Here is a 23,050-nt window from a genome sequence, read left to right on the forward strand (position 1 = left end):
CATATTCAACATTTGGACAAGGGACCTCTAGGATACTTTCTATTAGAGGCATTGCGGACTTTACCTGCCCTATCACCATCCAATTTTCATGCACTGAACTGGCTTGGTAATGCTGTTTTTCATGTCATGCAAAGTAATACTCGGTCAGAGCTCCAGCCACGAGTGGTGATCGACTATCGGTCGAAGTCGGGTTGTGATTTCCCCTTTTTCTTTCATGATGTGGCATGTGCACTGTCACTATCACCTCAATGCGTCGCTACGAAGTACTACCTGGATACAATTCAAATCCCGCTCGAGACGAACGCCCACGGATTCACATGCGCCATGCGGTATGGTAAAGCTGATGATCGAATTGACGATTCTACCACGGTTGGCACATACTGTTAATTCCTTTGCACGATACGTCCAATGACTGGGAAACAACCGACACGATGCATCCAATAACAGGAAAATAACCGAGACGATACGTCCAATAACAACACCACAGCCGAGAACAGGAATGCAAACAAAAACCAAAACTATGAGCGGGAATATCGTGACGCTCTCATGACTTAGTTTAGGCAAGAAATAGGAACGTACAGGAACTATCAGTTGGAATATCGGTATGCTGACCTACACTGGGGAAGGAACACGAACGTACAGCACATATTCCCTATCTATAGACTTCCAGCGCAGGATCACAATCGTCAGATATGCCTAAAACAGAGAGTTGGAAAATGTATATATATTTGAATAGTCTCATTTCGATATTTTATTTTCCAGTTCATAACATCTTAACTTTTCATTGACAATTTCATACAACTTCTATCAAAATGTATTTTCTACCTCAAATCTCTTCTTTTCTCCTTCTGGCAGCTACGATCTCCAGTCATTTGGTCATTGCGAAACCTGTAGCCGAAGTCAAGTCGACCTCGGAAACCAAGCAGCTATCGAGACGAGTAGTGCCAGCAGTTGTACATCAACGCGAAGGCACCTTCGACGATTATGTTGGTAACAATCCCCTCCCAGGTCTCCCAAGAAATTCCGTGGCAGATTATGCGAGAAGGCGGGCGAAGACATGGTATGAGCAAATTCCAAAGCAAAATGGGCAAGACCCTGTGAAAATTATGGCAGTGGTTTGCGTGGAGGGTGCGGGATGTTGGGGTGGAACAGGTCAGTGATATACTCAGTCTATTCTAATTACTCTATGCTGAGGCATCCAACGAATCGACGTCGCAAGTAACTGGAGAGTTCAATGAACCTTCATGTTGGTGCCCGTTGTCTTTAGAAGATCGTAGGCTGAAATTTCGAATACAGTACCTCACGGCGACCAAAGAGCTTTGATAACAAGAGTGTTGGCGAGTAATGCTGAGTTCAACAGAGCTTACCACGGCTCCGGAGCAAATTCAAATAGGCATGCGGAGGATTACGCTGTTGCAAAAATGATCGACGAGGTTGGAGCGGACGCAGACGGCAAATACAAATATGTAGCCGTTTACGGGCGTCCATCTTTGGCTTACCCAAGAGCACAATACCTTTACCCATGCAGAGACAACCAAGCGAACAAGAATCCAGGCTGTGCAACCATGTTGACCTCTATGGGGATTGCATCTACCTAGGAATTACATTAGAGGCCGGGGTTTCTTGAGCAATGTTCAAACGAGGATTGAGGAACAAACGAGGATTGAGGAAATTACGAGGGACGGACCTTGGAGTTATGGATGTTCCCAATTTGTGTGCGCTACGGGTGGCCAAGAGGGTTTTTGGCTGTGTACTTGTATTTACAATAGGCGTGCAGGCGTGCCTAATTTTTTGCAGCATTTGAAATTTACACTTGGGCTTATCTTCTCGTTCTAATAGCATCTGAACAATTCATTGCTGTATACAACTTGTACCTAACAATGCCCCTTACCCGGCTAAAATGAAATCAATCTTTAAAAACAAATCCATGGATAAGCTGTACTCATTTGACGGATGTGCGCGGGATGTCTGCCACACAATGAACCGTTCAGTCCCAATCGCCCAGTTGCAATTGCTCAGACAATGGAACAATATAACCGATTTAATCTGTTCGTGGTTATGGAAGGCCTCTCATCAGGTACTTTGGCAGCTGGTGTTTGAAAACTCGGATCCGTGTTTTCTAAACGTCGAAGGAGGTATCTGTCAATCATAATAATGATTGGTCTTTTCAAGCTCGTATTCCTCGGAACTGAGCCTTCTCAACGCGCCTGCCCATGGGTTCGGATCATCGCCTATCAAGGGCTCTTTGAGGGGCATTCTTCTCAGCACCATACTCGGAATATGCTTGTCCTCGGCATCGTACTTATCGTAAAGAGCCCATTCCCAGTTGTCCCCTTCCATTGGCGATATTTCGACTTCCCAGCCTTTGTTCTTCATATTTTCAAGATGGACTTCAATAGACGTCCGAGTGTAATCCCTGTCTCCCCTTCCCACAATCTCTTTTGGACATTTCCCGGTCCAAATCACGTCTACAAGTGACTTGGGCGAATAGAGCGTTCTGAACTTTTCCACCAGATTTGGTAAGTCCATACTGCACCAGCCATCTTGCGGATAGTGATCACCTTCTTCAACAACCCATCCACATCCTGGATAATTATATCTCAACTTAAAGTTAATCGTGACTTTATGTGTAGATGTTTTTTGCTGCCCAAGTAATTGGAAGATTTCTTCAATTGCAGGATTGATGATTTCAACTAATCCGTACTTGATAGGAGTACTGAAATGAAGATGCGGATTACGAGGGTAATCGGGTTCTCTAGAATCTTCTTCGCGGGTATCCCGCTCGCCGTTCGGACGCTGCCAGACTTCTTCGGGGCGATACGCTTTAAATTCTAGCGTCGCAAGATGATTTCGGTTTCGATTATTGATCATTGTAAGCCAAGAGACAATAGGGTCCCAATTGTGATCTCCGAGGAAGGCAAACACATTCTTTCGGTAGAACACTTTGGCGGCTTCTTCTCCAATCTGCTTATTACAGAAGAATAAATTAGTCGAACATTCTGCAAGGCTGTGTTTTGTGGCAGAAGGATCAATCCATCGTCTGTGAGTTTCTTTACGAATTTGGACAACATCTGTGAACGTTGTGTAAGAATGTAAGCGCCTGGTCTTGTCGGTATCTGTGCCCCATTGACCTTTCCAAACGATGATTGGAGATGGGGCGACAAGTGCCCATACGTAAATCTGGTCACGAATCTCTCGCGAAAGGCTGGTGAACTTGAAAGGCGATGAAGACTCCGGAACCACGTCTGGCGTCTCTTCATATGCGCAAAGTCTGATTTCTTTAGCCATGATTGAGGTCTCCAATATCGCGCTGAGAAGGAAAGTTCGTGGCGGGAGTCCTATTGGGTGGTAACAGCGGTAGCTTCAAGGGCTCTTCGGTTTGGCACAATGGGAGGTTCGCCCAAAGTTATAAAAGTTGCTCCGTAGCTCCTGTACTGCTGTACAAGTATCGTGTCCAACAAGAATGTTGGAAAGCGCAGGCTGTTCGATCCGATTGGGTCACTCGAAATGAATGCAGGCTGAGCCAGTGAGCCAACACACAAGCAAGGGTTAAAGGGAACTCGTACTGAAGTACATATTTAACTACCCCACAATAGTTATACTCGGCTACAACTGATTCTCGAATAGTCCTTCGTATGAAAATGATTTCGGGAAGGCAGGTGCCCTAAATTCCGAATTAAAATAACTATCTGTCAACGACCACATATTTTATTAATTATGAGGAATCGACGCCATAGGAAAAGTAAACAAACAGCGTGACAGTGTTGATCTTTTCAAACGAAAACAAAGCAAAGTAAAATAAAACAAACTAGCAAATACGCTTTCAGCAGAAGCGACAAGGAAAAGGGGAGGAAAAGGCGGGGAAGAGGGGAGGCCCAGCTCCTCGCGCTCTTTGGCTGGTCGACGTCATTTGCCGATCAGTCGCGTCGCACGGCGAGACTAAAACGGTGTTAATGACAACAACAACCAGCAACCCTCTCCTTTTCTATCAACAGATTCACGGTTCCAAATACAAACCTTATTCTTCATATTGTGCCAAACAATCGTTCATCCATAACCTCATCACCCAGCCCAATATGCCGCGCACAAAGCGACCACTAGCCGAAGTCGATCCTAACGCGTTAAAGTCCCAGAGCAAGCGGACGAAAGAAACGGAATCGCCCAAAGCCAACAAAGATTATGAGTCCATGTGGAAGACTGATTTGGTCAAGGAGGCAAAGGCAAAGAACATACCGCATACTGGATCTAAGCAGATACTGGCCAAGCGATTAAGAAAGGCCGAGCAAGATGGGGAACCGGTTTCCGAAGAACGAGTGGTCATGGAGCCATCCGCGGTCCAGAAAAACCAATCATCGATGACATACAAGAATACATTGCGAGTCCTCAATAGCATCGATAAAAGAGGCATCAATTACTATACGAAGGATCACGAGAAGCTTGTGACCATTCTTCGCGATCGACAACTGTCAACTGAGGGTACACGAGAGGAGATGATCAAGCGACTGGAAGAAAATCCCGCGAATTACGGGCTGAGGACAAGTGCTGAACTCACCCAAATTCTCAGACAGCGGCGGGCACCTGGGAATGTAGATGGCAAAAAAGCTATTAAGATTGCAAGCGTCATGCTAAACGATGAAATTGACCGAGATACGGGCAATGATGTGGAGAAAATGATATTTGAGAAACTCTTTATGCTCGACGAGTCTATCACAGAATTCTCCAACGAGAGAGAGGCAATCCTTGAAGAGAATGCCTACGAGAATTCGGACGATGCGGAATTAAAAGCGCTATTAGAAGAGAAAGTTTGTTATGTTCCAGAAGATAGAGAAGAAATGATAGAAGCACTTCTAGATGAAGATGTGAAAGAATTTGATCAGGAAATCTTGTCTGCCGAGAAAGAACGGAGTAAAATAGAAGCATTATTGTCACGTAAAGTGGATAGGCCAGTCTCTGCAAAGTTAACGATTGAGCGAGAAACAAAGCTTTCAGCCAGGGCATCTTTGATCATGCAGCGAATTTCGAAGGCCCTGGAACAAGACGAGCATACAGATGAGGAAGAACCCACCGATGAAGACCAGCCAACATGCCAAACGGACACTAAATCTTCAGAGCCTTTATGGACAGCCGGAGAATGGACACTGTTCAACCCGCACCTTCTCGTACACGTCACTGATGAAATTTTACCACCTGATGAATCAGTCTCGGGGGATGAAGAAGAAAGCCGTGTTGATGATGGAATAGACTATACAACCAAAGACAACAGCAAGTTGCAAGTCATTCTCCGCGACCGCGGACTACCAGATAATTGCACAAGAGAAGAAATGATCACTCTGCTTCAACGGAATCCTCCAAATTATGACCAACTCACGTCAGATGAGATCAGCGATTTGTTGAGAGGTCGTCATAGTAAATATGCTGCCTCGGGAACCAAAGCTAACAAGATTGAGCGGTTGATTGCCAATGATGCGCTTGATCGTGATGCTGCTAACTATGGGGATATGAAACTTTGGGTCAGATTAGAGGTTCTCGACTCAATGCTAGACGAAAGTGAAGGCAACCCCTACAATAAAACCCCCCTTGATCCTAAGAGGCGGAAAGAATTGCAAGCAGATTTCGACTCCAAGAAAGCAGAACTCGAGGAACGAGTTGGTCACCCAGTTGTTCTCGAAAAGGATTGGAAGAAGGCCGACTTCCAGTGGCATGGACGAGAAGACAAAATTTACAGAGAAGGAGAGCAAGCAAAGACTGATCGACCAGCCTTTCCTACTTGTGACTATGACTGGAGTGACTCTCATTGGGCTTCAAGAGATGAAAGAAACCTCCGCGAGATCTGTGACCGAAGGGGCATGCCAGGTGGTTCGGGCACCAAAGCCGGGATGCTGAAATGGCTTGATACTGGAGTCCTCGATTATACTGGGCTGTATATGAGTGGGCTCGAAAGAATATGTCGTGATCGAGGTATTACTCATAAGGCAACGGCAAAGAAGGCGGATCTGATTGCACTCCTTGAGGAAGATGATAAGCGGAAAGAAGAAGAGTAATTGTGAAAAAAGGGGACTCGTCCCACTCAAATTAAGCTCGTTCTAAACTCTTCACGTTTCAGAGGATATTTGGTGTGTAGAGCCAAAGATAGGGTTGTATCTTTAGATGGACGACATCTTTGGTTTTGTTCAAAGCAACATGGAAGCCAACCCCTGAATGTTCGCACGTGACTTGTCCCGTTGTGGTGGACTTCCGAAAATCGTCCGCAAATACACATTCTCCCCTCCGACAAAATCTTATATCCTTTCTTCAACATAAATTTTGATTTAAATTGTTACACGATCTTCTCGATGCAACGGGAAAGTTGATCATGGCTGCTGCCATAAAGATTGGCCAGCGACTCGAAGGAAAAATTGGAACTTATCTAGTCGGCGCTCAGATAGTGAAAGATGTTTGGACTGCGACGTGAGTCTACTTCCAAACTTGATCATCTCATTACTGAGAGTCACAGAAGCGGCACCATCCAGGCAGGAAAATTCATCGTCAAAACAGCCCCACAAGGACGACTTGAAAATGAGAGACAAATTCTAAAACGATTTCATGGTCATGCCTCAATTCGGCAGCTGATCGACGAGGTCATGCATCCTCCGTGTTTAATTTTGCAACATCTAGATGCTGATGTGCTGCATGCATCACATCTCAAAACATTGGAACCTGCGGATGTGAAGTTTGTGGCGAAGAGAGTGCTGCAAGCGATTGCGGCTTTACACGAAGCGGGTTATACACACACTGGTACGCTCAGAGAACCAGAAATTCTTATGTGAACCGGCCTATGGCTTACAAGCTGTATCTAGATATCAAGCCAGACAACATCTTCGTAAATTACGGCACTGGAGCATCTCGTTTCAGCGATGTTCGGCTAGGCGATTTCGGTGATGTCCTTCGTGTTGATCCCAAGGAGTATCTCAAGATCGGATTAGACGGCCCTCATGTGGGAGCCGCCATTTTCAGAAGTCCTGAAGCCATGCTGCAGCTTAGATGGGGCCAATCAACTGACATTTGGTCCTATGGTGCAACAGTAAGTAATGCTCATTTCATACTCATTTGCGACGTCCCCGGACTACCAATTGAATGTCGCTCATGATTACCCAGCTTATAAGTCTCATCTGGGGTCTCAACTGGCAAATGTTTAAGCCTGACCCTTCAGACGCCACTTCCGACGACTCAGGGTACATCATCCACATCATCATAAAGCAGCTTGTTTACTTCGGTCCCACGCCTAAATCCTTCATTGAAATTATGCCGATGAAGGATACGGAAAGATGGACTGTCTTGGCGGCTGCAACTCAATGGATTATTGATAATAACAAAGGGAAGTCTTTTAAGTATATTGAGGATGAGTGTTTGACGGAAGAGGATAGAGAGTTTTTGCTGAGGGTTATGAAGTTCGATTCGAGAGATCGGCCTACTGCGAGGGAATTGCTGGGGGATAAGTGGTTTGATGGGGTGCCTTGACATCTTTTGTATGTTCATTACTGTTTCGTCATGCTCTGTGCTACTTGTTGATAGTATGTGCCCCAATCTCTGCAAGAGCTTTGCACGTTGACTAGCTTGCTGGTGGTTCGTAGATTGATAAGAACCAACCAAAAGCGGAAGCCGTTGCCATTAATCTTGGGATGCCACGAATTATTTAGTATCCTACTATTATGCAACAATGCATCCAAATCATGGGATCACGATATCTGATTTTGGTGCCTCCTTTCTCAACAAATCAACCGTCTCATCCCATATTCTCCTCTGCGCTACCTCACCTTCTTCCGACAGAACAAAGTTGGATGGCCTGTACGTGGAACATCAGCATTCATCGTAACCGTAAACCATACCAGGAGGGAGAACATACTCAGTAATCTTCTGCTCACTAATATACTTCCCATGAGAATCTCCATGTCCCACCAACGCATCCGCCAAACAATACCCACCCTGCTCCGTCGTCCACCCAAGCAACCACAAGAACAAATTAATCATACCACCCCCATTACGATGAATGCCACTATGACAGAAACCAGGATTCAATGTATTGATCAGCACCTCTGCCCCATCCACCTTCCTGGCAAGCTCGCGTACCCATAACACATTCAACAATTTCGACGTGTTATACCGCTCCATCTCATCCCTAAACGTTTCTTTCTCGTCCATACGCGTCAGGATGCTAGGTGCGGTACGTTCTTTGAAGGGAGTCCAGAAATGGCCTTCGCTTGATACGAGGGTGAGGCGGGATGGCTTATTGGTTTTCCTCGCAGTCGCTTGAAGGATGGGAAGGAGCAATAGTGAGAGTAAGGATGTTGAGATATGATTAATCTGAATGTTCGTCTCGTGGCCCGAACTAGCGGTCGTGTATGTCACTTGTTTTACACCAGCATTCAGAAGAACATAATCGAGACGCTCAAGTGTCGCCGCTCTCTTGCTAAATGCTATTATACTGTCATAGGAATCGTAATCCAAAGGCCACACCTCGATATTGCAATCTGGTGAGGCTTTGGAGATTGCTTCTTTTGTAGCTTCTCCTGTGGTGATATTGCGTACTGCAAGAATGAGACGCGATGGGCTGTGAGAAGCGAGATGGCGAGCGGCTTCGTAGCCTAGGCCTATGTTGGCGCCGGTGACGAGGATTGTGTTGCCGGAGATGGACGTATCTTGAGGAAGTGGTTTTGGGGTGTAGGTAAGTTGACGGTACATGAAACCTAAGTAGCCGCCCATTGTATTGTCAAATGTGAAGAATTTGACCCCAAGTGTATGGTTGTGGCCACACTGGGTCTAGCAAGAATTTTTGGAGATGACCAAAATTCAAGCTTGAGGCTGGTGGGTATTTTCATGAAGAACATCCTTTTCCCGCCTCCTGTAACCTCTCAGTTGGTTTGCAGATACGATGGATTAATTCCTTCAACACGTCCAACTGTTGGTCGTAAGCCAATATTTTTGGATTCACTACTTGTATGGATCGGTTAAATGGATGCATCTGGGTGAATTGTGTGCCCACCAACCTCACAGAAGGGAGTACAAACATTAAGCGAGATGGGCCAACACGCCCAGGTGAATGAAGTCATTTTGTGCCTACCAATTATTGGCAATACATACGAGGTTTGTTTGATAATCACTATGATATTTCTTGGCCAACAGAGTTTTCCAACGTCATCCAACGATATCACTCTCACTTCGTGATTTATCTCTCGCCACGTTTCCCCGCACGCAACGATCTGAATCATCATCAAACTCACCAAGCTTACAGCAGCAATCTGGGTTCGCAAGGAGATCAATATGACTTTTCTTCGCGCCTTATACCTGAATTTCAAAGACGACTTCGGCGACCTGTTGGAAACCACCGATTTCTCAGTCGCAACATGGCTAGCGTTGGGCGCTGGTCTACAGCTGCTCAGCCAGACATTAATGCCTATGAACTTGGCCTTTTGGCTACCTCTAATTTATCTTTTGCAACTCGTCATTCGTGTCTGGATTGCGTGCCGTAACATATTCACTGGCAGCTTTAAGGGCATCCGATTCGGTCGTTGGTCCACCCAGTTTTCTGAACCAAGCGAGGGATCGAAGAAAACAGCAACATCGGACGGAGTAGTGATGTTTTTGTTGGGTGCGAGAATTAATCAGTAAGTCATCCTGCGAGACGACAATCAATAAGAGGCCAAGAATTTTCTGACCTGTTTTAGTCCTCTCGGAAAACTCGCTCCTGGCAGTCCAGAAATCGACAAAGTGTTCAAAGATATGTGGAAAGAAGCTGAAGCTAACAGCGATGAATGGAGCTGTGAGTAAAACACGACTGCCTTTTTGTATTTGACGCTCTAAAGATTTTGTGCAGATCTTGGAAGAAGTGCAACGTTGTTCGATACATCCGATTCCCAGGGTGTCACAGCATTCTGGTTGTCGTACTGGAAAGACCTGGAAGGCCTGCAAAAGTTTGCAACATCAGCAGCTCATAATCTAGGTAGAAACGCCTATAATGCAGGAAAGTACCGTTACATGGGTATTTTTCACGAAACATACTATTCACCAAAAGGTTGCTGGGAGACTATCTATGGTAACATGCCTCCAATTGGTCTAGGTATGTGATTCTCAAATATTTACCCCTGTGATGTATTCTAATGTGATGGTGTACAGGAAAGATAATGGAGAAGGTTGACATGGGTTCGGAGGGGGTTGGGTTGGTTGAGACTTTGAGGAAAAATATGAAGGGGTCAACAATGTATAGTCGAATGGGCCGAAATTAGGTTGATTCTTGGAGGCGTTCATGTTATACGGCGCTTTTCCATTATTTCTGACATGAATCTCTTCTATCATAATCTACACGGATATTCGATAAACAAATCCAGAACCCTCGCATTCCGGCCCCCACGCGGTCCTTTGACCAGTCATGATTCTAGAACCAAAAACACTTTTATCATCGCCTTCTATGCTCTCTAACAGAACGGTATATAGTCCAACATCAAAGACTTTTACAAGAACAAAATGAAAGCACCCGCACCAAACACCATCGGCAAACCCATCGATATCCCGTTCACTGTTCCATGATTCGCCTGTATGGGTGACGAAGAAGGTGATAGCATAGAGCTAGTCGAAGTTGCAAGAGTTATTGCAGGGCCAGACCCTACAGCTGTAAGAATATGACTTTGGCTACTTGTTTTTGATCTCGACCGAGTTGATTTGCGTGGTCTTTCCGTCTGACAAGGTCGGCAACTTGAAATAGATCTACTACTATTGATGCAACCCGAAGGGAGCAGTAGGGAAGCGACGCTTTTCACTTTCGAGTTCTTTGCTGTGGCTGTCGTTTGAAGAGGTATTTGTCTCGTGGTAACGCTACCTGGAGGACAAGCTGAGATGGATTGTCCACACACTTTCACCGTCGAGCTCATGGTTTTATGAATTGTTGAAGTTGGAGAATTGCTCCTAGAAGTAGATATGACGGTCGTGTTACGGCTGATATTTTCCGACTTTTCGTGACGAGGAGACACGCAAGTTTTGCACAAGGTGTCTGTAGCCATTCTCCGTGGTGCGAGGCAATTCTCCTAATCTCTCGTCAATGCTGAACATATTGAAATGAGTTGTTATTTCTCGGTGTTCGCGTCTATTGATTTGGCAGAATTGAAGAAACTTACGCTTTGGTCAGATTCGGTATTGTCGTAACTGATGTCGACTGAGCGGAGCGAGGACTCCATTCTCTTTAAGTCTTGTGCAGCCAGACCATTTACGCATGCGAGAAGAGAAATTCCCACTACGAGCATCGTTGATGAGACCATAGTTCACAATAGATATGATGCGACAAAAATGCAAAGCAGAAGTCAATGATATGAAGCTAGACCGATACTACAGAGAGGGAAGAGAAAGGGAAATATCCACGATACATTATATATCTAGACGAAGTGCTTTTTTGCTCGGTATTCCAATTTCGAGGATTTACCAAGCAAAGATGACAAAATCCTTTGCAAATCAATAGATGGTAGATACCTGAACCAAGTCTTATTAGGCTGAAGCGAAATTATATCAGCTGTCGGATCGTCAACCACCTCAGGTTTTGTTTGTCGGGCAGAGTAAGATTTAAGCGAGAACCTTTGAACACAGACTGTTATGGAATGAGTTGATACCTAAGCAGCGTTCAAGCAATGCAAAGTGCGATTTTGTGCAATCTAAGTGTTGCCTAGTGCTTCTTGGCTTAGAATCATTTATAGCCCGGAAGAAAGTAGTCGATTCTTCGGCAAGGCAGAAGGTGGATTGGGTGTTGCTTATTTTATACATGACTTATTCAGTGGTCACTCTACCACTCGTGTCAAGTATATTATCGTCATACATAGGAAAAATCTTGAATTGTAATTCGGTTTTCATTGTTTAAAAGAAAATTAGAGTTTCGATTCTAAAAAGCAAAAGAAAGAAAATACACAATGACTCAATAACTAAGAAAGTGCAGTAAAATTTGGATGAAGACCAAATACAGCATATTATACTTGAGTAAATCATCAAAGTTAAGGCGAAAATGTGGACTCAGACTTGTTGGCTTTTTGATCAGAACCGTTGAAGTTCTCCGCCAGGAGAATCTTCGCAACTTCTTCAAAAAACCAAAGAGACTAATCTTGCTACCAAAAGTAAGTTTTATTGTTCAAAAGAATCTCAACCATAAGCTGCGACTCCTTTCTTCCTTTTGACAACATCGCGATTCGAGTGTTTGTATCATTTCTGCAACCTGTTAGTGAGACAACAAGATGCAAGAAATGAAGATCTACTGACATGTATTGTCCAGCTACGCGTTACTCTCAAGACTCTAGAACTATTCCGTTTCCATTGCGCGTCCTGAAGTCGAAGGTCTGTCTCCGCCCCCACCGCCACCAGCTGTTGAATTTACCACTACCGCTGCTGGATACTCGACGGGAATATCATTTGCTGCCACAGTGACTCGTTCGATCAGGCCACTAGCTTTATTCTCTGCATCCTTTTCGAGCTCTTCATTACCATGAATGTTGATTGCAGAAGAGCCGTGAGCGACAGCGCTGACCAGCGGCTGAAGAAAGTATTTGTGAAGAAGCGCCCCTACTCCGCCTTCTCTTTTATACTGGACAACGTGCTCGAGGACATGAAGCATCGTGCAAAGGTCCTCCCTCGAGTGATTAATCTTGTCATCAAGATTGATTGCGCGCGGAAAGTAAATGATCGCTCCGATTGTGATTGAATTTCCATGTTTGGTATCGATACCCTCCGCGTAAAAAATGTTGTTGATCTCGATCGGGTAGGCGTCCAAGTCATCCAACACCATTCGTAGCCACGGTGGCAGAGGCTTGTATTTGTCTTTCGCCTGCTTGTCTAGGTCTACAATGTAGGCTCGAGTAGCAGCCGCAACATCGTCGGGAAAATCAAACCATGCAGAGAGTTCCCATAGAGGCTGGCGTACGCTGTTACTGAATCTTGATGCCTCATCACGAATGGTGGAGTCCTTGTTGGTTGGATCAATGTTCTTGAGTGCCTTACTCAGCTTTTTAATCCACCCGCCCATTTTGTCGAATAGAGGCTAACTCGAGTTGGTAGTTGAGATAAATAGATCAGACCGCTGTAATGGCAGAAGTACTTGTACTGTATGAAGTGACCAATCGATTCACGCTGAGTTTATTAGTTTTTTATGGCTATAATTCGCCGACATTCCTCGCGCCAACATGTATCCCATTTTCCATTCCACGCCGAAAATCACTCACGATCACCGGAGTAAACAAACCAACTTTCTGCGACACTGGATGCTGTTGCTTTTCTTTCATATCGTCGCATCAACGCTCACCTGAGATTTGGGGCTTCGTAAGCCTGTAGGATGGTTGTTGTAACTGCGCCGCCACCCCTTCCACATCACCATCCTCAGCGCAAAGGAATACACGAACCAACCCAATAAACCGCCAAGTTCGCCGTCAGCAGTCTCGGTAAAAGCTAAGGGAACAACCTTGCAACCGCAGCAACAACATCAGATGATGTGCGCCTGCTCCTGGAAAATTCCCACCCGTTGGGTTTTCCTCGCTTACGTACTCGGTCGCTACATTTGCTTGTATTTCTCCCCATGTCTCCCACGTACTGGTATTCGTGAGGGAATCGCGAAAGTTGTGTTGTACTTATACGGACCAAGAATAGCAGCGTGTAACAACTGTATAGTTCCTGACGGTTTGGACTCGGCCACCCAACATAATATGATCACTCCCCAATAACTTCAGTCAATATCGACTTGGCAAAGGAAGAGACGAGTTTGCAATCATTGTCTCCTGGTATATAGTCATCGCACGCCACGATGATGATGCTTCATTATCGAAACAATCAAGCGTTCTATTCTCATTTCTGTACTTACTTTTTGCAATTCTCTTGACATTTTCTTCAATTCTTACAGACCGCTCAACATGTTGTTATCGAATACCCTCGTTGCATCTGCGCTTATTGTAGCAGCTCAAGCTTGTACCGAGCTTGGCCATATGACCAAGCGTGAGGCACCAGCACCAGGAAATGGGACTGCACCGGAAGGTCCTTTGTGGGCGTATGGGGCGACCGATGGACCGATGGCTTGGTACAATATGGACCCTGAGGCCAACAAAGCTTGTGGCGAAGGATTGAATCAAACACCTATCGATCTTAACCAGCAAGTCGCAAAGGTCGAGGCGGCATCTGGATATCCTCTGAAGTACGGAAAGGTGGCCAATGTTAAGTTCTCGAACACTCATCATACCGCCCAAGTTCAGGTAGATGCTGTGACCAAGGACAACACTCTTCAACTCAAGGGTGAAGAGTACTACCTGGCTCAATTTCATTTCCATGTTCCAAGCGAGCATCACATCGAGGGGGAGATGTTTCCAATCGAGGTCCACTTTGTTCACAAGACCAAGGGTATGTTAAACAAAATGAACTCCTCTATGATGAGTAAGTCAGCTAAAGAAACGCAGGCGATAAACCAAAACTCGCGGTACTTGGCTTCATGATTGAAGTCGGTTGTGAGAACTATCCTTTGCTCAACGTCACACTGGGTCAGATTGCTCAAGTGGAGGCTCCAAATTCTGTTGCGCAGATAGCCGACTTGGATCTGACCGAGCTTGCTAAAAGATTCAGCGAGGGCCAAGTATTCAGGTGTGTTGATCTTAAAAACTCAAAAATTCTTACATCTGTCTTTTACTGACAAACCGCAGGTACCTTGGATCCCTAACTACTCCTCCTTGCACTGAAGGTGTAGAATGGCTCGTCAGCACCCAGGTCCTTACAGTCGACGTCCAGACCTACAACGAGGTCAAGAGAACTCTCAAGTACAATTCTCGTTATATCCAAGCAAATCCAGGAACCGTGAATATCCAGAAGGCTGTTCCAGGTGGCCCAAAAGCTCCAGTTCCTGCAGTTCCCGCAGTTCCCGCAGTTTCTGCTACAGTAGTTTCTGACCCAGCTATCGCCATGACACCTGCTCCTGTAGCTGCTCCTGTCGCAGCTGGTGGCCACTAGAAGATGATAAGTGGAATTTTGTATGATGTTTATAGAAGTTATTGAAGTGGAAAAGCTTTTCTTGGGTGTTCGGCGTTCTTGGGTATTTCGAGGACGTATTTGGGGATTTTTTGTAACTGATACCGTGGTGTCGAGATTTTACAACTTGTATTTGATATAGCCAAAGAGTCAGATAAAAAGGGCGCTTATGTGCTCTAGGAGCGATTGCACTCATACTTCGTGGTGGTAAGTTAGATGTAGCGGGCATCTGGAGAGAATGAAAACTAAAAGTCGGTCTGAAGCTTGGCCACGAATGTGATTAATAAGGTGAGAAATTGTATCTTATCGTTGACAGAATCTCCCCCAGGATTATCGTGACTCTATCAGAGGAAGCCCAGGAATTGTTTACATTTCTTCCCATATAGCTTCGAGTGTTACAACGTTGTGTCAGCGATGATGAATTCTGGGGGGTGATCACTTCTCATGATAGCATTGTTGGCATAGTAAAGACAATTGATGTCGCCGTGAAAGGTTTTTGACATTCAAGTTTTAGTGTCGGTGCAGTCGATACATGATATCTCCAGTTGTTGTAGCACTGTTGTCGTTGTTGTCGTTGTTATTGCTTCGCGCCCGGAAAATTTGACAGCCTATTTTCGCGCCCCTGTAAATAACCGATTAGTGGGCCTTAGCGTTGTAGGCAGCCGAACGTCCCCTGAACAGACCCAAACAGACATTCGCCGAACAACGACGCGAGCCACAGAGAGCCATGATGTTCTAACATTAACTGTTATAGTCTCTTTGACTATGAAATGAGCGCCGGTAATAAGAAGTGAGATTTTATACTTCTTGGTCTTCAGCGGGACGTTGAGCAGTGAGCACGGTCATGCGCAGACGCTCAGTGGGATGGCGACTTTGTGAAAGAGGAATTGGAATTTTGAGCAATGACCGAAAATGCATCTTCATAGCGGGAGAGATTGGTCTCGAGAACAAGAGTAGAGCCCAATCTTTCAAGTCCGCACTTCCAAGCAAGTCTCCCACCATCATCGCTGCCACAACCCCACTAACAACCCCAGAACCTACCACATACCAACGACCTCTTCACATACACCCGCCGCCGTTTTCTCGTTAACGAGAAACAAGAACTAGCTGAACGTTCTCGTTACTTCAATGTAAACGAGCTAGCGCGGATCGCCACGGACTCCATAGGAGCGCAATCATGTGTCAGTATTGAAAAGTATCCCGATGGCCAATTTAATCGAGCAATGCTTCTTACTATGGATGATGGCCGACAAGTCGTAGCTAAGGTGCCGAGTCCAAATGCTGGGAGATCGCATTTCACTACTGCTAGTGAGGTTGCTACGATGGATTTTGTAGGTCTTTAGTTCCTATCCTCATCCGAAGACCTTGACTGACGCGAGAAGGTTCGGAAAACACTGGGAACTCCCGTCCCCAAAGTCCTAGCATGGAGTTCAAAAGCACAGGGAAATTCCGTCGGCGCCGAATACATCATTATGGAAAAGGCACCCGGCGTTTCACTTCAATCCGTGTGGCCCAGGATGAAAATGAAGAATCGAAGCACGCTCGTCAGGAACATCTTCAAACTCAATTCTTCTTGGTCGTCCGTTTCGTTTCGAAAATTTGGAAGTCTGTATTACACGGATGATATAGAGACTAACAGAGAGTGTTTGTATACTGACGCAAACGGTATTGAGGTCATGAATGAAAAGTTCGCTGTCGGTCCAGCTACTGGCCGAGATTATGTGGACTATGGTAAAATAAACGTCGAGTTTGACAGAGGGCCATGTAGACGCTCCTGCTCAATTTGACTACAAAAACCGCGGCTAACATGTATCCACAGGGGACACAATCGATAAATACCACACCGCAGTTGGACTACGAGAAATTGCTGCAACTCAACAGCTGCCCCACCTACCCAAATCACCTATTATTCTCAGCGGTCCAGGAACCTACACTCCATCAAAAGAGAAAAAGCTGAAGGTACTTGAGTACTATCTTAAGCTCGTTCCGTTGCTTCTTCCCCCCCAGAACTCTCTTCCATCGGCTCACCATGCCTCTGGCACACCGATCTCCACGTTGGAAATGTATTTGTGGACCCCGAAGACCCTAGTACGATTCTTAGCATAATAGATTGGCAGTCGACTGACATAGCACCGCTGTATTTTCAAGCCCAACATCCCCAGATCATCGACTATCAGGGGCCAGCATTTACCGGAATTGAACGACCTGTGATGCCGGACACGAAAGATATGGAGCCTGAAGAAAAAAGATGGGTGATGTCCGAATTTTGGGAAAGGACGTTGTGTGCTGTGTATAACAACTGGGCTCACCGTGACGACCAACGTATCTACGCCGCGCTCGATTTCCAACAAACAGATGCGTATACCTTACTAGTTGTGGCACGAAATATGCTATTGGACGGCGATATTAGCTTTATGAATCATGTCATTGACCTCAAAAACACATGGCACAATCTTCCTAGCTCTCCGAAGGAGCCATATCCATTTACTTTCTCACCAGAGGAGATGCAGGAAATTCTGGCTGATTTTGAGGCGTGGAGGAAAGCTTTCCAGACTATGGATCGTGTGAAAGACGCTGTTGGCCCGTTGTTTCCCAATGAGGGCGCTATCAAACATGAGCTCTATGACGAGGCCGTTAGGGCGTTGACGCAAGTCAGAGATGCTGTCATCGAAGAGTATGCGACGAACGAGACAGAGAAGGAAATTTGGATTAGGGAGTGGCCCTTTGGAACCTGACAATTGAACAGACACTACTGAAACATATCCAATCTGGTCACGACGTTCGACTTTGAAGCTTACAAGGTTTCAAACAATCTAAGTTCTAGTGATGGCTATAAATCGAGGTGATTAAAAAGTGCCCAACACGATCATTCCGACAGAGATTTCTAGCATAAGTCAAACGAGGCCGTTGCAAAAGATTGTCAGATTGAAACTGAAAACATTTTTTATTGTAATCACAACTCTTGCACACAAAAGGTTCATTTCCATTGGCTAAACGATCATTCGCACTAGCTTGGCAATGCATATCGATCAACTACCGCAGAGCAACAGATCAATCTTCCAGCACGCCCCTAAGCTTGGCATTCATCGTAATAGACCGACCCAAGTTCCCTGTGCTCGACAATGCTCGAATTGCCGCATCCGCCTCTGTTGGGGTTTCAAATTCAACGAAACAATAACACCGATTTGGTGAACCAGTTTTGCTGTCTTGCCGAGGGTCGGTAAAGATCCTGCTACGACTCTCGGGCTCCCGTATGGCCCAAGAAGTTGCTCGATCTCGCTGATCAAATGGACCTTTTCCTCCTCTGTGTCGACGTATGGAAGTCCGTCTAGATACACCCGCTGCCGCTCGCGGATCTTGCCTGAACGACCTGAAGAATGACGAACTATGATGTTCCAGTTCCACTTCTCGATTCCATCCAGCGCCGCCACAGCCTTCTCGGCGTCTTCTTTCGATCCCAAATCGACAAAGCAATAGTAGTGGTTGCCAAGATGCTGGTTGACAGATTCATGAGGTGAAATCAACTTGCTGACAATTTGGAGATCATAGCCTTCAAACAGCTCAATAATTTGCTGGTTGGTGGTTGCTTGATTGGGGAATCTTGGAGGCCCTCCAACATACAGACGACGGCACTCCTCCTGAGCAGAATTGTTTAACTGTTCGACGTCAAGCCTCGAGTCCATCCGACGCCAATGATTGAATGCATATGGGCTAGAATCTTTGTTTCCAACAAAAAGACCCGTGTCTTCGCTACAGTTAAACTGTCCTATACTCCCGTCTCCGATGTGGTATCTCCGAGTGCCAGATCCTTGCTTTACTGCAGGTTTGACTCTGAGCTGCCGATCCAGGAACTCAACTCCGTTGTACTGTTGAATGGCTCGATGCGCATCTGCTTCTGTGACAAAATCGATGAAGCAGTACGAAGGATTCTTACCCGTCATTGGGTCAACAGACATGCTGATGTCTTGAAGGGCATGAGCCACGTCTACAATCAAGGTGTGTATGTCTTCCAATGTTGCATCGTATGGCATATTGCCCATATATATTCGGCGACCTTCCTCAATGCATCGGTCTGCCAAAGGATCCCTCGTAACTGGCACTGCTGGCCTCACCGTAGGCGCGGAAAATCTCCTGCTGGACGGAGCTCGATCCCCTGGATAGCTTGATTTCCTTCCTGGATATTGTGGAATCGCTCCCCAGCCAACACCTCTTGGGGTAGGTTGCTCATCCTGCTCGCCCGATTGCCTCCATTGCGTAGCCCGGGTGCTCCTCGTGTGCCCGTCTTTTGAATCCTTCCTCAATGTCTGGTATACGGTTTTGTACCGCGAGATATCTTTACACTCTTGTGTGCCCTCTGGCACCTCCTTTTTCGTGCGCCAATTCGCGGAGTTCATAGCTTATGACTTTGAGATATTGATGCAGAGTCGTCTGCAAAGCATCGTCGTGTGCCTCCATCATTAATGTAGAGCATGTGGCCTTTGTGCTGCAAGCCATAGTTGTAATTGGACGCGAACGACGATGGAAGGTAGACTGCGAACGTTTTATGCCGACGACAAAGAAATGGGAGCAAAGCCAATCACTCGAGTTGGTTAACTCCACGTGATCACGCGCCAGGCTCGTGTAGCATACTAAGTAGCTTCAAACGACTTCGACACTGTCGTCGGCGCCACGATCGATGCTTTCAATTCAATCCACCGACCATTAAGTAAGTTGGCCCCCACAGTCATTCGTGCCTATTAGTGTAGTGCACTGTATTCGGAGGCATCGGACCACAGGCAAGTCCATACTCCCCTCTCAAAGCCAACATCTCGTTTCTTGGGCTGGTCGAGGACTGACTATTTTCTTTACAGATGATAAATGCGTTTTTTTTTAGCTACAATTCCTACCAGCAGATTGAAGCCCACGAATAAGTTTGCATCCCTCCGCTTTCGCTAGTATCCGTCCGCAATGCCTTCCACGGCTGAAGAAGAGGAAGACTTTGGTCTTAGTTCTGGCGACGAGGCCGAATGCATTGCTATAGTCGAGAGCTTTGGCAGCAATGGCGGCCGGAAACGAAGAATATCAGATGTTGAAACCCCTCCCGCGAAGAGACTGGCTGTTAACCCGAAGCTGTCTGCTCTAGCAGTTCAAGTGCTCACAGAGAGCTTCCAGATGAAGTCCTTTCGATTGATGCAGGAGCGAGTAATTGCTAGACTATTGCGAGGTGGGTCTGCGACGGTGGTCTTCCCGACAGGTGGTGGTAAAAGCTTGTGTTTCCAAATACCCGCCCTCTTGTTCTCAGAGCTAGACAAGATAGAAGGGACACGGCATGCGGCAGACGGAGGGATCACGCTGGTTGTCTCTCCGCTGATAGCCTTGATGAAGGATCAGGTTGACGCATTGGTAAGACGCGGAATTAAAGCTGCGACGCTAGATTCAACGAAGAGTAGAGAAGAATATCTTCACACTTGCGATATGCTCCGCAATGGAGAGCTGAAATTGCTATACTGCGCGCCCGAGCGACTGAACAATGAAGGATTCGTGGAGCAGATGAAACATGTACGAGGCGGGGTTCGGCTTCTGGCTGTGGACGAGGCGCATTGCATTTCTGAATGGGGCCATGCCTTTCGTCCAGATTATCTGAGCACGTTCAAGTTCCTGTCTTTATATATTTCGCTAACGATCAGTAGAAGTATCAAGATTCGCCCAAGAAATTCGAGCGGAGAGAGTCATATGTTTAACTGCGACCGCGACTCCAAGAGTTGCTTCAGACATATGCAAAGCTTTCAACATTGATGAGTCCGAGGGCCTTTTTCGAACATCTACATATCGTCCGAATCTTAAACTTCTTGCAAAAACTGGCAGGACGAAGGAAGAATTGGCACCTGAACTATATGCATTTCTCCATGACAATCCTGGACCGTCGATTGTCTATGTCACCCTGCAAAAACAGACCGAAGCGCTTGCAGCTGACCTGCGAAGACAAGGGTTCGAGGCGAAGTCGTTTCACGCAGGAATGGATACCGCATTGAAGACAAAAGTACAAGAGGAATTCATGAAAGAAAACAACCTTGTCATCGTGGCGACTATCGCTTTCGGAATGGGAATTGATAAAGCCAATATTCGCAACGTTATTCACTGTAATATACCTAGCAGCCTCGAATCATATAGCCAGGAAATTGGAAGAGCTGGCAGAGATGGAGAGATTAGCAACTGCATGTTCTACATTTGTAGCGAGGACCTCCACCTACGGGAACTGTTCGCGAGAGGGGATTTGCCTTCAAAGTCATCAGTGCACAGACTATTGGGCGACATTTTCGACAAAGAGACAGCTGCCTTACCTGTTGGAGCGGAATTAAGGCGCAATCACTACCAGCAGGGCAAAGATTTTGATATCCGTCCCACTACCTTATCCAATATCTACGCTCAATTGGAGCTAAATCACCACTTAATTAGAGCAACGACCCCAGTGTACACGAAGTACTCTTATACTGTCGAAGAGGGCTACCATCGTCGCATCGCCGGAGACAATTCACCTGCTGCAAAGGCAATCAAGCAATTCGGGAAGAAGGCATCCAAGCTTTATCATCTCGATATGGACAAAGCTGTTGCATCAACAGGTACCCCACGAATGGATATCGTACGGAAACTAAATGATTTCAATGAAAGTAAAGACCTCGTGTTGAAGCCCTCAGGGGTATTGAACGCCTACAAGGTGGTTGGCCGTTTACCGAGAACTCCTACGGATATCAAGAAACTGGCAGACCAGATTTACACGATCATGGAGAAGAGGGAAGAAGACGCTCTGGCGCGTGCTGAGGAGATGTTAGCTCTTGTTACAGATACAAAGTGCTTTTCACGATCCTTGGCTGAGCACTTTGGAGACAGTTTGCCTAATGGCAAGGCGGAATGTGGGCACTGTCAGTGGTGTCTAACGCATACTGCTGTGGTACCTCATGAACCACCTCCAGCTAAAATGCATCAAGGGTTGTTACAAGCTGTTCTGGACGCAATGCCGGATAGGGATGATCCAAGACTGCTTACGAGGATTGCATTTGGTATTTCAAGTCCGCGGATCACGGCGGCGAAACTTGGAAAAGATGCTGTGTTTGGATCGATGGCGGATCATACCTTTTCTGTAAGTTGTATAATTTTCTGACATGTCCTTGGGAGATACGTGGCTAACATGGTTTCGAAAAGCAATTGCTTAAAGCTTTCACAATTGAATGTAATATGGCGAACAAGAAATAACTCTAATGACCTATTAATCTTGCCTTTCAGCTGCCGTGTGAAAAGTTCTCGAGGGTTTAATCCTTTTCAAATCCACAACTGTCAAGCCGAATATCTGTCAGTCGAGCGTCCTCGCAGAAATTAAAGGAGTTTCGGTAAAAGTCCCATGTTTTCTGTACCATCCTAGCGCATTCTATCAATTTCATGATCGACTAACAGATTTCACTTACGAGCATAAGTCCAGCAATAACTTTCTGCGACACTGACGAGACAGTTAGGCATGGAATTTCCAATGCGAAATAGTGCGCATCGAATATCTGATCGATTGTGTAAACCAACAAGTTCGTTAGACATGTATTTTACGGTTTAGTGAAGTCGCGCTCCGTATCCCATTAAAGTTCTTCACCATACCCGATTATCCTCTACTGGGACACTGGATCAAAACCGGCGAATAACTTTGAGTAAGAGGCAAAAGTTTCCCCACTGGCAGCCTTGGAACTCTGAAGCTAATAATTGTAGTGCCTACGGGATGCATCGGCCACTGCGCCTGCCAAGAGGAGCTTCCATTTCCCAAGTATCGCCAAAATGCTGCTGTTGTTGAAAGACAGAAGACCCGAGCGAATGCTTATTGGGAATCATAGATGCCAATTAGCTCTTCAATTCCGTTTCCTGTCGCAATTGATCACTAAGCCCCCTAGTGTTCTTTCCATAGATGAGGTCAAACGACTTCTTACTAGAGATTATCGCTTCGGTTGAATGTTTGTTCATGGAATCAAGAGTTTCTGTTGTCAGGTACCACGGCAACGTCTTCGCTATCATTTGATACGAACTTGGCTCT

The 23,050-nt window shown here is 45.9% G+C and overlaps 11 protein-coding genes across 11 annotated transcripts; 7 read left to right on the forward strand and 4 right to left on the reverse strand.

Moving 5' to 3' along the window:
- Window positions 1–812: 812 nt before the first annotated feature.
- GLAREA_05785 (uncharacterized protein) lies at window positions 813–1,598 on the forward strand (the record flags this gene model as incomplete). The annotated part of the gene is made up of 2 exons (XM_008079074.1): window positions 813–1,152; window positions 1,297–1,598. 2 exons carry the CDS (start codon window positions 813–815, stop codon window positions 1,596–1,598), a joined length of 642 nt encoding a protein of 213 aa, XP_008077265.1.
- Window positions 1,599–2,142: 544 nt separating this feature from the next.
- GLAREA_05786 (uncharacterized protein) lies at window positions 2,143–3,288 on the reverse strand (the record flags this gene model as incomplete). Its single annotated transcript, XM_008079075.1, has 1 exon — window positions 2,143–3,288. One exon carries the CDS (start codon window positions 3,286–3,288, stop codon window positions 2,143–2,145), a length of 1,146 nt encoding a protein of 381 aa, XP_008077266.1.
- A 788-nt stretch (window positions 3,289–4,076) lies between these two features.
- Window positions 4,077–6,041, forward strand: GLAREA_05787 (SAP; the record flags this gene model as incomplete). The annotated part of the gene is made up of 1 exon (XM_008079076.1): window positions 4,077–6,041. The coding sequence occupies one exon, from the start codon at window positions 4,077–4,079 to the stop codon at window positions 6,039–6,041; it is 1,965 nt and encodes a 654-aa protein (XP_008077267.1).
- Window positions 6,042–6,352: 311 nt separating this feature from the next.
- On the forward strand, window positions 6,353–7,497 carry GLAREA_05788 (Protein kinase-like (PK-like); the record flags this gene model as incomplete). Its single annotated transcript, XM_008079077.1, has 4 exons — window positions 6,353–6,447; window positions 6,494–6,774; window positions 6,837–7,060; window positions 7,135–7,497. 4 exons carry the CDS (start codon window positions 6,353–6,355, stop codon window positions 7,495–7,497), a joined length of 963 nt encoding a protein of 320 aa, XP_008077268.1.
- Window positions 7,498–7,707: 210 nt separating this feature from the next.
- GLAREA_05789 (NAD(P)-binding Rossmann-fold containing protein) lies at window positions 7,708–8,739 on the reverse strand (the record flags this gene model as incomplete). The annotated part of the gene is made up of 2 exons (XM_008079078.1): window positions 7,708–7,822; window positions 7,883–8,739. The coding sequence occupies 2 exons, from the start codon at window positions 8,737–8,739 to the stop codon at window positions 7,708–7,710; spliced, it is 972 nt and encodes a 323-aa protein (XP_008077269.1).
- A 558-nt stretch (window positions 8,740–9,297) lies between these two features.
- GLAREA_05790 (uncharacterized protein) lies at window positions 9,298–10,259 on the forward strand (the record flags this gene model as incomplete). The annotated part of the gene is made up of 4 exons (XM_008079079.1): window positions 9,298–9,641; window positions 9,702–9,796; window positions 9,851–10,093; window positions 10,150–10,259. The coding sequence occupies 4 exons, from the start codon at window positions 9,298–9,300 to the stop codon at window positions 10,257–10,259; spliced, it is 792 nt and encodes a 263-aa protein (XP_008077270.1).
- Window positions 10,260–12,307: 2,048 nt separating this feature from the next.
- Window positions 12,308–13,283, reverse strand: GLAREA_05791 (uncharacterized protein; the record flags this gene model as incomplete). Its single annotated transcript, XM_008079080.1, has 2 exons — window positions 12,308–13,042; window positions 13,224–13,283. 2 exons carry the CDS (start codon window positions 13,281–13,283, stop codon window positions 12,308–12,310), a joined length of 795 nt encoding a protein of 264 aa, XP_008077271.1.
- A 621-nt stretch (window positions 13,284–13,904) lies between these two features.
- On the forward strand, window positions 13,905–14,985 carry GLAREA_05792 (Carbonic anhydrase; the record flags this gene model as incomplete). The annotated part of the gene is made up of 3 exons (XM_008079081.1): window positions 13,905–14,385; window positions 14,442–14,622; window positions 14,682–14,985. 3 exons carry the CDS (start codon window positions 13,905–13,907, stop codon window positions 14,983–14,985), a joined length of 966 nt encoding a protein of 321 aa, XP_008077272.1.
- Window positions 14,986–16,226: 1,241 nt separating this feature from the next.
- Window positions 16,227–17,738, forward strand: GLAREA_05793 (Protein kinase-like (PK-like); the record flags this gene model as incomplete). Its single annotated transcript, XM_008079082.1, has 4 exons — window positions 16,227–16,334; window positions 16,386–16,767; window positions 16,823–17,091; window positions 17,166–17,738. The coding sequence occupies 4 exons, from the start codon at window positions 16,227–16,229 to the stop codon at window positions 17,736–17,738; spliced, it is 1,332 nt and encodes a 443-aa protein (XP_008077273.1).
- Window positions 17,739–18,086: 348 nt separating this feature from the next.
- Window positions 18,087–19,397, reverse strand: GLAREA_05794 (RNA-binding, RBD; the record flags this gene model as incomplete). Its single annotated transcript, XM_008079083.1, has 1 exon — window positions 18,087–19,397. One exon carries the CDS (start codon window positions 19,395–19,397, stop codon window positions 18,087–18,089), a length of 1,311 nt encoding a protein of 436 aa, XP_008077274.1.
- Window positions 19,398–19,950: 553 nt separating this feature from the next.
- GLAREA_05795 (P-loop containing nucleoside triphosphate hydrolase) lies at window positions 19,951–22,968 on the forward strand (the record flags this gene model as incomplete). The annotated part of the gene is made up of 3 exons (XM_008079084.1): window positions 19,951–20,611; window positions 20,673–22,120; window positions 22,732–22,968. 3 exons carry the CDS (start codon window positions 19,951–19,953, stop codon window positions 22,966–22,968), a joined length of 2,346 nt encoding a protein of 781 aa, XP_008077275.1.
- Window positions 22,969–23,050: the final 82 nt, after the last annotated feature.

The sequence above is a fragment of the Glarea lozoyensis genome, assembly GCF_000409485.1.
Source record: "Glarea lozoyensis ATCC 20868 chromosome Unknown GLAREA10, whole genome shotgun sequence".
In the NCBI taxonomy this organism is placed as follows: Eukaryota; Fungi; Ascomycota; class Leotiomycetes; order Helotiales; family Helotiaceae; genus Glarea; species Glarea lozoyensis.